This window comes from Podarcis bocagei (assembly GCF_964188305.1).
Source record: "Podarcis bocagei genome assembly, chromosome: 6".
NCBI classification, from domain to species: domain Eukaryota; kingdom Metazoa; phylum Chordata; class Lepidosauria; order Squamata; family Lacertidae; genus Podarcis; species Podarcis bocagei.
The window spans coordinates 46201181-46213401 of NC_138130.1; the positions used below are offsets into that span (position 1 = coordinate 46201181).

Sequence of the window (12221 nt, forward strand, 5' to 3'; positions counted from 1 at the left end):
TGGTGATATTATTTTATACTGGCATAGCACTGTATTAGTCAGAGAGAACTATACATTTCAAAACGCGCAAAAGCATTTACAGTTATCGTTGGGCTCTGACGTGTGCCAAGGGAGGCAACAATTGGTTATGTCATCATGCCGGTGAGAATAAAAACAGAGACACCAAAACCCCTCAGGATCCCAGCCAAATCTGACCTTTACATGGTATGTCTTCCTGTGTAACATTTTCAGCTTGAACCAGAGGCTTCAGAGCAGGTCTTGCTGAACAGAAATCCAAGGAAAACTAAGCTACTGCAACAGCAGAGCTTTAAAATGCCAAGTTCAGTTACATTCCATTGACAGAATGCATTTCAGAGTACAGGCCTCAACAGTCAATAGTAATAAACAGTCACTTTGTCCTATGTCAAAACATCAGTCAGGGCCATGGCTGTAGGAGGAACGGAGAATAGCCAGAAGGACCCAGAATGCACAACTGGCAGCTTATGCTGGACTGCCAACTTTTCTTATCACTTTGGAATTGCAAGCCAGAAACTTTTTAAATATTCATGTTTTCCCTTCATTTTTAGCCAGGCAGCAACTGCCAAAGGAACATTCTTTGGAGAGCTAACTGCCTGGTACTCACATTCCGATCTGCCTACATGCTGAATGGAGTCTTTGTGTATTATCTATCCCACACTGTGATTTCTAAAAAATATTTTAGCTACATAAACTTATAGATTTATTCTGGGGGTCAACGCTGCCTGCTCATTAGAATCATCTTATATACAAAAATAATAAAACTATTTCTTTCAAAGTTAGAGGGGAAGTGTTGGAGCTGTCAGCATGCTGGCTGTGAGCAGTCCTGGATTAATAATTCGCCACTTTAGACAAACAATACCTTATGTCCTTGAATTAAAAAATATACTGCACAGTGTTTCAGTAGTAATGGTGGTGGTGGTATTCTTTATATTTAATTTCTTAGTTGCCTTTCTCAAAAATTGGCCACAACAGCTTACAGAAATGTAAAATGCTGAGTTTAAAACCAATACTAAAAGCATGCACGCCATGAAAATTAATAAAATTAAAAACTGCAGAAGATATGGAAAGAGGAATAACTTGTGCTATTTTCAGTTAAACTCATTGCTGGGTAATAAGTATATGAGGGTTCACTGGCAAATTCCTGTTTGCTCTTCCTTTGCTAGTGGAATAAAGATTAAACTGTTAATTAAAATGTTATTTATTTATTTATTTATTAATATTTGATTTGCAGACTAATGTGACAACCTCCAAAGTCAAAGGTTCTGTGTGCACTGTAGAAGTGAACTGCTACCGTATAAACGACATATCTTCAAGGTTGATGCAAATATAGCTAAGCATGCCTGTATGGTAAGAGTTTGGGTTCAACTCTATAAACATTTGCACTAGCAAAAGAACATAAATGGATGTCCTCCCTTTAATTTTGATACTGTTCTTTGTGGTGACTCTTCTCCACATTTTGCTCCCTCTGCTTTCAAATTGGCTTATGTCCAGTTTGCTACAATTTTCTATTTATGTCTCCCTCAACCCCTTACTGCTTACACAACACAGTGTTGACTACAACACTGAGGACTCTTGAAGCAACTTCATGCATACACTGATTAAACTGCAGAAAACTGAAAGGGATGGGAAACTGTGTCAAGCTGTACATGCACAGCATCCTGAACTCAGTCCAAAAATAAAATAATAATAATGGAAGAGTGCTGGATCATTAATGCACTTCAGAAACTAGTTGAGGATCACAGTATTTCTTTTCATCTCTCAGTCAGTACAATGCTGCAGGCTTTATAAATGTCAATGAAATAATCAACATTTTTTCATGTGGTAACTCTTCACTTCTTTAAGTTGCATGTTTACCTGAGCATAAGTCCCATCAAAATGAGTGGAGCTTATTTTTGAGTAAGCATGTATAGCGGGTGACTCACTCAGAGGTAAGAGTGTGCAGAGGCCTGGTTCATGTCACCTTTCCGCTCTTCTCTTTGAGGGGGAAGAAGCATGGGAGCCGGGCCTTTGCACAGAGATTACACTTCATACAAGATTCTATCTGTGCTGTGGCCTTCCACAGATATATGTTCAAACATGCAAGCAAAGCACCACTTTGGGAATATATGAACTGGGGCTGAGTTTACAATAGGACATTCAAATCAAATATCACCAGGCCTGAAAAATCACCTTGTGGTAAGTGCATCACTTTGGATGCCACCTCACTGGCTTGTCAGCAACCACTCTAAACTGTACAACCTATTGGAGCAATATTTGAGGCTTTATAAAAGCAGCAACAACAACAGCGAGACAAAATACATTCACACCCTCAGTCACTTCAGACTAATCTCAAGATAAAATTACACAAAGTGCTGTTACTTCTTTGAAAAAGATTCTACATCAAGATTAATGAGGCCCAGCAAAGCTTTTTTTAGCTAGATGTTGTGGCAAGTGTGAAACTCTCCAGGGAAACCCAAACATAAAAAATGCATTAACAAATAACTTTTTCAGAACATGGTCACACATAAATCTGACCACATGAAAATCCATTAACACTAGCTACACTGAGGAAAAAGGAAAATCACCGTCATATAAAATTCATTCTCAGAATGTTTATGTACTACTTATAGTTGACCTCAGAATGTTTATGTACTACTTATAGCTATGTCCCTCATCTGCTAATCAATCAGTGGCTGGACAAGACCTTTATTGTCTTTCTTAAAAAGAAGAGGAACAGGAAACTTCTAAGTCCATACAAAACCAACTAACTCCAGTGCCACCTAGTGATTCAATCTTATAATGATACAATCCACATATTTTCCTCTTAATTAAAGGGTTGTTGTTGTTTCATTACAAGGAAGAACAGTTAAGCTTTGTGGAGCTTTGTGGCAAGACATATGCTATGTCGTTTCCCCTAGAAAACTACATAGCATTCTCAAAGCTAACCAGATGCCTATGGGAAGTCTGCACAAAGAGACACGATTCCAAGAGTACCCTCTCAACTTGTGCTCCCTAGCAACTTGCATTCAAAGGCATATTAGCTGTGATACTGGAGGTGGAACACTAGTTTGCTTCACTAATAGACATCCTAAACAAAGTCCCCAGGTGTCTGTCACCTGTGTTTCATTCTGGAACACATAAGTCATGTAGTTCTGGAATTTTTCCCACCAGAGCGTCACTGATTTGCAGGATAGCTTATCAGAAATAAGAAAGTAATTGATGTCAAATCACATATTAAAAGGACTATATGAAAAGTGACATATGGCAGCACACCTTAATTATTTTCTGACAATACCCATGAGGCTGATCAATCAACTTCATTTTTTTAATATTAAAGAGGACCAAAAACACTTCTAATACTACATTTAGAACTGTGTGCCGTATATAACAGTACAATTAGAGATGCATGCTTAACTCAGTTTAAACTTGTAAAATAATTCAACTAAAGCTTTTCCAATTAATTAGTGGTTCTATTGTGTTGGAACAGAGAAGGTATAATAAGGTATTAAACAAAGTGATAGCTTTTGTTTATTGAATTATAAGCTATTTTGAACTTCTGTAAATAAATAAATAAATAAATAAATAGGCATTGCTACTAAATTTGATAAATTGGTTCAAATATGATTGATTGATTGATCAATCAATCAATCATCTAAATTATTTAATTAACTGAGTAGCCTTATGTATAAACATAAACAAAGGCATTAAGACTGAAAGGAAACAATGACACCAGTATTTATTATCAAGGGCTCTGCTGCTATTTTTCATTTAAAATGTATGAGTGAGTTACATCTGCTCTGGAATATTCATGCTGATTAAGTACCATCCAGAGAGGTTGGGTATGCCTGATTCTCATCAAGTTTCTAGGGAGACTTAACTTTTCAGTTTGTCCCACTGAGCGGTTCTCGCAAATGTATATTTCCTATTGGGTCCTCTTTGGCTTTGTTAGCAAGTCTCTTCTCAAAGCTGTTTGTCTATACGGTATATCTATACACCAGCTTCTCTATGCACTGCAATTATCTGTTGAGTCATTCCAAAATAAATGAATGATCCTTAAATTTATTAATTTATTTTAATTTATGAAGAATGCATTCATATGGTCCATGAGAGAGTGTCCCTAGGGGCCACAGGATTTTGCTGATATGCCCGGAATTAAATTGTAGGTGGAGCAGAAAACACTGAGCTCATCGTTGAATGGCAGTGGCTTGAATAACAGATTTCAGGAAAATGCATAAAATGCCTAGGCACTTCTCTGGAATTATACTCTCAAACACAATGCAAACTCAGTAAAAAACAAAACAAAAAGCTAATCTAGATATAGCTGTAGCCCACATCGGCATGCAGGCTGTACAAAAATTCATTCTAGAGCTGCTTTATCTGATACTCTATTGTTCTTCATTTTAGCAAGCTATGTTTAGTGCAAGAGAATCTTTTGTTTTATGAGAAAAAAAGATATATTGTAGGCGTTTCAAATCACTTGACTAAAAACATTTTTTCTTCTGCTCTGTAAAAGATATCAACATTTGTATGATATAATGTTAACATATAACATAAATCTTAACCAACATAATATAATCTCAAAAAATGCATGCCAGTAGAAAGTGTATTTTAGGACAATGTATGAAACAAAAAACGGGCGAATTTAACTTACTGTTTGCCTGGAGTCATAAGAAATATATCAAGAGCTGCAGATTACAGACCTCCCCCAACAATGACTAAAAAAAATACCATAGAATTCAACATTGCCTCATAAGAAGTCCCAGGAAAACAAAATAAAGTATGTCACTATTATGTGTTTCCTATTGCAGTGAAAATGCTCTTTTCTTCTCCTAGTCCATCAGTATAACATTTTGGGGGGTTTATCTCAACAACATTTACAGAGCAATTTCCATAATGATAACATCTTTTCAATGAAATGTTAAATGCAATTAAGGGGCAGATATTATGTGTTAAAAGCTTTGTTGTGAAATGGCTATACATCATCATGTCATCAAGCCTCTTTTCCAACCAGTCTATGGCATGACCTCAATTCCAGTTTGGTATGATTACATTGCAGAGTTTCATGTTAATGACTTGATGAGAAAAGATAGATAAAATTGTATCTCTCTCCTGCAGAGATAAGCCTATGAATATTGCTAAAACATTTCCAGGATCGAACACCATTTTAAAAAGATAACAGAAGATGAAACACATCTCCAGAAAAAGAAGCAAATGCTGACAGGTGAAAGCTAAAAGAAGAGCCTTTCAAAGATGATCCCTGAAATCTTAGAAGCTATTGTGATTTCAAATAAAATTGTTGAAGAACTAAATGATGTATGGATTAGACTCTAAAGAAAAAGAAAGGGCAGCTCAAACATGGTGGTAAAGAGATTTAAAATGAAGGAAATGAAAAAGTCATATGCGTCTGTACATTGCTCCAACCCTTCCATTTCTACTCTCCCTGCCATCTGTGTCCTTGGAATCACATTGTGATACGACCTTTCATCGCCTTTGGGAGACACTGCATTGATTTCTTTTTTTTAATCTAACCCAACTAATTTTTAATCCCATAACTTCAAAGATCAGGTCTCAATGCTGCCTGCTGTAATGGGAGAGTGTATGTCTTGACTTTTCGTTGGTTCATTCTGATGGAACAAGGCATCAGTCTTGCTTGTGTTGCATTGTGATATCAGCCCCTCTGTGGCCCTTACTCTTGCTTGCGACTCTTCCTGACTCTATAAATTGAAAGGAGGCAAGTGTTGATAAGTTATCCATGTGATACTTGGAAAAACTCCCAAACTAATAACTGTCAGTTTCCACAGAGAACATATTTCCTCTAAACGGACACTGATGTTAGCCCAGACATAATTTATGCCATTTTAGAATTAGCAAGGCAAAGGTTATTTACTCCAAATGCAGAAACTTAACACTAGATAACTCGTGGACACAAGATGGCAATCATTAGGCACATCCGGCAGGAAAGTTACTAACTTTTAGTTCAAAAAGAATAATTTATTTTCCCATTTCACACCATTACTGCTGCTCCTATTTTACATGCACACCCGAGATGCAAAATTTAATTCACGATTGATGTTTTGAGTAGTTTAACTAGCATAGTGGCTCCAACAATCTTCGACATAATCAACAGCACTCTCAAGGAACAACTGTAATGCTCCATTGGACATTGGACTAAGGAGGACTAAGTGAGATTTCTACTGCCTAATCGTTCATTAGGGAGAACCTAGCTTTCACAGCCCTTGGGTTATGATCACCTTTCTATTCACTCCATTGTGGGACTGCTCATGAGAACAGGGAAAAGTTATTTGTTTCTATCTCTACCTTCCAAGTCAATAACTAATGTGAACCTCACCCACTTTTGCTATTGCTAGGGTCTTAGTTTCTTAGATCAGGAGTGTGAATATCTTAGTCACGTGCAGCTGTGATTTTATATATGATCATATGCTTCCCACATCTATCACTGTGAAATTACTTTATGTATACTTTCTTGTAATAAGCAACATATTTTTAATAAGTCTAGTGTGATTGTATGGAGCTTGGAAGGCTCCTGGGTAAAAGCCTTCAGTCACTGGGGAAAGAGGTTGGAACCATTTCCTTACTCCAGCTCCTTGACTACTGTGCTCCTTTGCTGTGAACCTGACTTCCCTGTGTGTGACCTTGCACTTTAACTGGAGTTAGTCTATTTAATTGAAACCCCTCCCCTACAAAAAGCCCCTGACTTTGGAGCATGACCTGACCTCACTCTCTGGATCATCTTGCAAGTGGACTGGGATTCCTGGCATCCTTGTCCCCTGAAGTAGGACAAGTGATCTAGACTTTGCTGGGGTCACCAAAACACAAACACCTTTGTTTCTCTCTAAGGGCTTAGCAGCCTGAATGGTTGGGGAAGTAAACTATGTTGGGTTCAATTTAAATACATATTAAGCAGATAATCCTTAATAAAAGAGTTATGACGATCAAGTCACTCATTTTATTACTGGAAGGAGCAAGGTAATAAATTCACATGTACTCTCGGTTTTCTAATTCCTTATTTTAACATTTGCCAAAGATGAAACAGTAGCAACACAGAAGCAGCATAATTCACAGTAGGAACATTTGCTTCTTCTTGGCTGCTCAGGTAAGGTCTTGATGCCTATTTTCAATGCCTTGCAAAGTCCTACTGGATAATTTGGAGAGCAGCTACCTCTATTAGTTCCACTCACATCCCACTGCTTCCAATTAGTTCTGATTTTCTCTTACAGCAAGCAGCCAGAAGGGCTGAACTGCAAAACTGCTGGAGAGAATATTTTAATGGGGATGAAGGAAGAGCTGCTTCCCTCCTGCTTCTGTTGTAAACAATGAAATCTCCTGATTCTTCCTACTGTTTCATTGCCTTTTACTGGAACAGCTATTATAACTGAAAACACAAAGGCTCATAGGTAATACAGACAACACTGAACAAATAAGTGAACAAACATTTATGATGTTTATTGATTTGCTTATGTATAGCAGAAATCAGAGGAGCATCTGAAAAAAAAAATGCTTCTCCCAGTGATCTGTACTAATACCCAACATGTTCTGAACATTATTTATCTTTTAAAAAAATCTATACCACTCCCGAATCATGTTTCTAGGGGTTCACAGTGTATACTGACAACAAACAATCGTTTCAAAAAGTATAGAACCATGAGATGTATAAAATGCACAATTATTTTCTTTCTGTGTCTTTGGCAGAATTTTGATGAAACAAACGATCTCTCTCTTTACTACAGTGCAGAAAAAACTTAGCAGTTTTATGGTGCTAGCACATTTGCAAGGCTAAGCAGAGTCCAGTATGGTTTCAAATTGGATAGGGACCTCCCTTTTTGTTCATACTAGCTTTAGAACCAATAGCTATGTGCATCAGAACAACACCAGACATTAATGGAGCCCAAACTGGAAAACAAAACTTTATGACTGATCTATGTGCTGATAATTTAATGATTCTGACACTTGACTTACTGAACATAGAAGCAGCAATACTTCGAGAGCTTAACAACTTTCAACATTCTCAGGCCTCCAGGTTAACTACTGAGACTTTATGCTTTAATATACCATCCAAGATCCACTGTCCCCACTGATACCCACTATTTAACAACACTTCGCAACAATTCAGTGTGGCTGGATGGACGCGGGGGAGTCTATACAAGTTACCGTATTTTTCGCTCTATAACACGCACCTGACCATAACACGCACATCGTTTTTAGAGGAGGAAAACAAGGGAAAAAATATTCTGAATGAAACAGTGGACGTATCATTTTTGTGCTTCATGCTGTGGCCACAGACATGTGATCTGATGGTGAATTTGGGGTGACCCAATGCAAAAATCCTGAGAATCCCTGTGGATCCATGCTTTGTAACCACGTTTTTGCACCATTGCAGCCCCAGGCAACAGTGGGTGCGTGATTTTTTTTGGGGGGGACAGGCTGTAGTCATGGACATGCTATGTGCTCTGATGGTGAATTTTGGCTGACCCAATGCAAAGATCCTGAGGATCCATGTGGACCCATACTTTTTAACCACGTTTTTGCACCATTGCAGCCCCAGGCAACAGTGGGTGCGTGATTTTTTTTGGGGGGGGACAGGCTGTAGTCATGGACATGCTATGTGCTCTGATGGTGAATTTTGGCTGACCCAATGCAAAGATCCTGAGGATCCATGTGGACCCATACTTTTTAACCACGTTTTTGCACCATTGCAGCCCCAGGCAACAGTGGGTGCGTGATTTTTTTTTGGGGGGACAGGCTGTAGTCATGGACATGCTATGTGCTCTGATGGTGAATTTTGGCTGACCCAATGCAAAGATCCTGAGGATCCATGTGGATCCATGCTTTGTAACCACGTTTTTGCACCATTGCAGCCCCAGGCAACAGTGGGTGCGTGATTTTTTTTGGGGGGGGCAGGCTGTAGCCATGGACATGCTGTGTGCTCTGATGGTGAATTTGGGGTGACCCAATGCAAAGATCCTGAGGATCCATGTGGATCCATGCTTTGTAACCACATTTTAAGTGGGGAGGGAAGGAAAAACACAGAAGGCTAAGAATGCAGGAGAGGGCTATAACGTGAGGAAAGGAAGGCAAAAGTTTCCCCCCACCCACCCACCCAAGCCAGCCAGCGTGTGCTCTCTCTCTCTCTCTCCCTCTTTAAATGGAAGAAAGCATATTTGAATGCTGTGTGTCTCCAAAAACAAAAAGCAGGAAGTCAAATCAGAATTTTTAGCCGAACCTGTAGTCTCTCTTCCCTTCACAAACATTGTTCCTCCGGAGCAGGGACAGGATAGAAGGACGGACGCTCTGCTTTCCCTCTCTACTTGCCTGGAGGGGAGGGGCTTTCCCTGCTCTTTGTTCGGACGCTCTGCTTTCCCTCTCTACTTGCCTGGAGGGGAGGGGCTTTCCCTGCTCTTTGTTCGGACGCTCTGCTTTCCCTCTCTACTTGCCTGGAGGGGAGGGGCTTCCCCTGCTCTTTGTTCGGACGCTCTGCTTTCCCTCTCTACTTGCCTGGAGGGGAGGGGCTTTCCCTGCTCTTTGTTCGGACGCTCTGCTTTCCCTCTCTACTTGCCTGGAGGGGAGGGGCTTTCCCTGCTCTTTGTTCCGTTTGAGCAAACACAGCAAGGAAACAGAGAGGGCGGGCAGTAAGACCCTGAGGCAGAATGCAGGAAAGCAGCCACTTCCTGTATCACGGAGCTCCCTTCTCCCTGAAGCGCGGTTTGATTTTTGCCTTATTTTTCGGCTCCAGGGACCACACATTCGCTCCATAACACGCACAGACATTTCCCCTTCCTTTTTAGGAGAAAAAATCTGCGTGTTATAGAGCGAAAAATACGGTATATGACTTTTATAACAGAAATACATCACTATATAAACTTCCTTGTAAGGAAACTTACAACCCCCTTGGGTACTCGCCTACCAAATCCACACTGATAGACTTTGGACCAACACCCCCTCCCCTTTAAGTCTATTTCGGCAAGCAATAGAGAATTAACCCTAAAACTCATATATAGGTGGTACCTAAACCTTGGAAAATGGCCATGAGCCACCCTGGTGACCCATCATGTTGCTGGAGAGGCTGCCCTACACAGTACATATCTCTACACGTGGTAGGAATGTATAAAAACCTAGACTTTCTGGAATTTGATACTCTAAGAATTCAATAAAATAATGAAACAATTGGAAGTCAAACCAGAATTAGCTTTATTAAATATATTTCAAGACAACCACCTGGATTTACATAATGAAGAATTAATAAGCTATTTATTACAAGCAGCGAGGCACAACAGAACCAGACACTGGAAAGATCTTTCTGGAACAACAAAAGACAACTGGGACCAAACAGCCCTCCTCAAGAGATTAACAAATAAACTATGTCTGACAAATGAAGAGATCAAGAAAGAAGGCTTTACCTCAGTGTGGTTTAATGTCACAACATATGCCAGTATTTTTTTTTAATGAGCTACACTTCATTCAGCCATTCACTTATGAAATAACTATTACAGATGTTATTCTGATTTCATTATCCTATTTTGCTCATTACCTTTAATATCTAAATAACCGTTCCACACATCCTTTTTTTGAAGTATGCATTGTTTAAAGCGAGTGTTAAAACATGCTAATTTTAAAGCCATAAATTACTTAGGCCCCAAATATCTGAAATGCTGCCTCCTTCTCTACAGACCCTCTTGGGTGTTAATATCGGGGGGGGGGGGAGAGCTCTTGGTAGTTCCATTTTAAGTATGCCCCTTTCAATGTGATCCAGGAGACAATACAATTGTAACAGCATAAGCAGCAATAAAAAAAACCAAAAAAAAAAACTGGAGCTTGAACCTGGGGACTCTGTATGCCAAACTCCCAAAAACCATATATCAAGTGAGCTTGATCAAGTGGTCTCCTAAATGGCAGACTGGAATCAAGTACAAATCTTGCAGTATTGGGTTAAACCAATTACCTGCATGCATGCTAATTGTGAATAAAATAAATGAATTTAGAACTTGAGACTCACATTTAAAGTCTCTGTGCAGTCTTTTGCTAAATGGTCAATTTTCACATTTTCTAAGATGGTAGTAAGAATAGCCAGCCTCACAGGGCCGGGATGAGCATGCTACAATTACAATGTTAAAATATTAGAAAGCATATATAAAGATAAGACACTATTTATGATTGCAGCACTAGGGGGCCTCGTTGAATTCCATCATGTACTACTACACTATAAACTGAAATAGAGGTTATATCTTGAAAGCTGCAGCAGATAGCAGCTCATTTAATAGTAAAAACTGTTCCCTTTGACTCGAAGTCCACATTCAAGAAAGCACAAAGTAAGCCCATACCAGCTGCCATCTCATTAAGCAGGGAGCTGCTCTGGGTTGATTTCAATGCTTCTGAAATAATTTGCACTTTTATTAGATTGGAACAGCTACACACTGGGTCCTGGGAAACAACTCCATATTTTATTGGAGAATCTTCAGGAATAGGCAGCTGCAGGAAATTCTGATATTCTAAGAACCAGGTGAACAACTTCAATTACAATCTAAACTGAATACTTGACTCTAATCTTTTGCTTATAATGTGCTTCAGGCAAAAATATTCTGCTCAGTGGTTTGGTTTGCCAACCCACTAGAAAAAAAAAATGTATGTGACTTCCTGCATCAATCCCTTAGATGCACAAACACAAAAAGTACCATAAACGAGTACTTTACAATTAGCTTCACTATTTTAAAAGAACCTTTAAAAACCTTGAATAACCGATAGCCAGTTAGTGCAAGCAATATATATATACGTATCTATCTATCTATCTATCTATCTATATATATATATATATATATATATATATACACATACAGGTATGTTTATTCCTTAATTGTTTTGTAGGCTGTACTGTTTTGAAACAGACAGCCTGAAATCTGACCTCTGTGTACACCCAGTCAAGAAGTATCCAAATCTATTGAATTTATATTCAGTGAAGTAGGAAAAGGATACACAGAAGTTTATTAAAATATACATTTCAAATAAGGGCAAAGCTTGAAAAAATGCTCAATTACTTGCTAGGTATTGGGGCTTGCTTATAGCAATGAGAATTAGGAATAGGAGACAAATTCAATTCAGTATGCATTGAAGGTAAAATCTATCAGATTTGCAGTTTATTAAAAAAATACGTGAACTGAAACACAGCTATCTTTGAAATTCGCAGTTATCCAAATTTTGTGATGCAGTTCTCC

The 12221-nt window shown here is 38.8% G+C and overlaps 1 protein-coding gene and 1 long non-coding RNA gene across 12 annotated transcripts in view; one reads left to right on the forward strand and one right to left on the reverse strand.

Moving 5' to 3' along the window:
- Positions 1 to 12221, reverse strand: part of DMD (dystrophin) — a 1036503-nt gene that overhangs the window by 203211 nt on the left and 821071 nt on the right. The window contains exon 1 of one of the 11 annotated variants that reach the window (XM_081197762.1): positions 196 to 565. The exons of the other annotated variants lie outside the window; for them this stretch is intronic. Coding sequence (XP_081053888.1) covers positions 196 to 225 — 30 coding nt within the window. The 5' untranslated portion in view covers positions 226 to 565. Of the gene's footprint in view, positions 1 to 195; positions 566 to 12221 lie in introns of those variants that run through there. 11 annotated transcript variants of the gene reach the window in all.
- On the forward strand, positions 109 to 5353 carry LOC308589045. Its single transcript, XR_014009059.1, has 3 exons — positions 109 to 204; positions 1250 to 1365; positions 5113 to 5353. It is a non-coding gene; the product is annotated as an uncharacterized lncRNA (long non-coding RNA).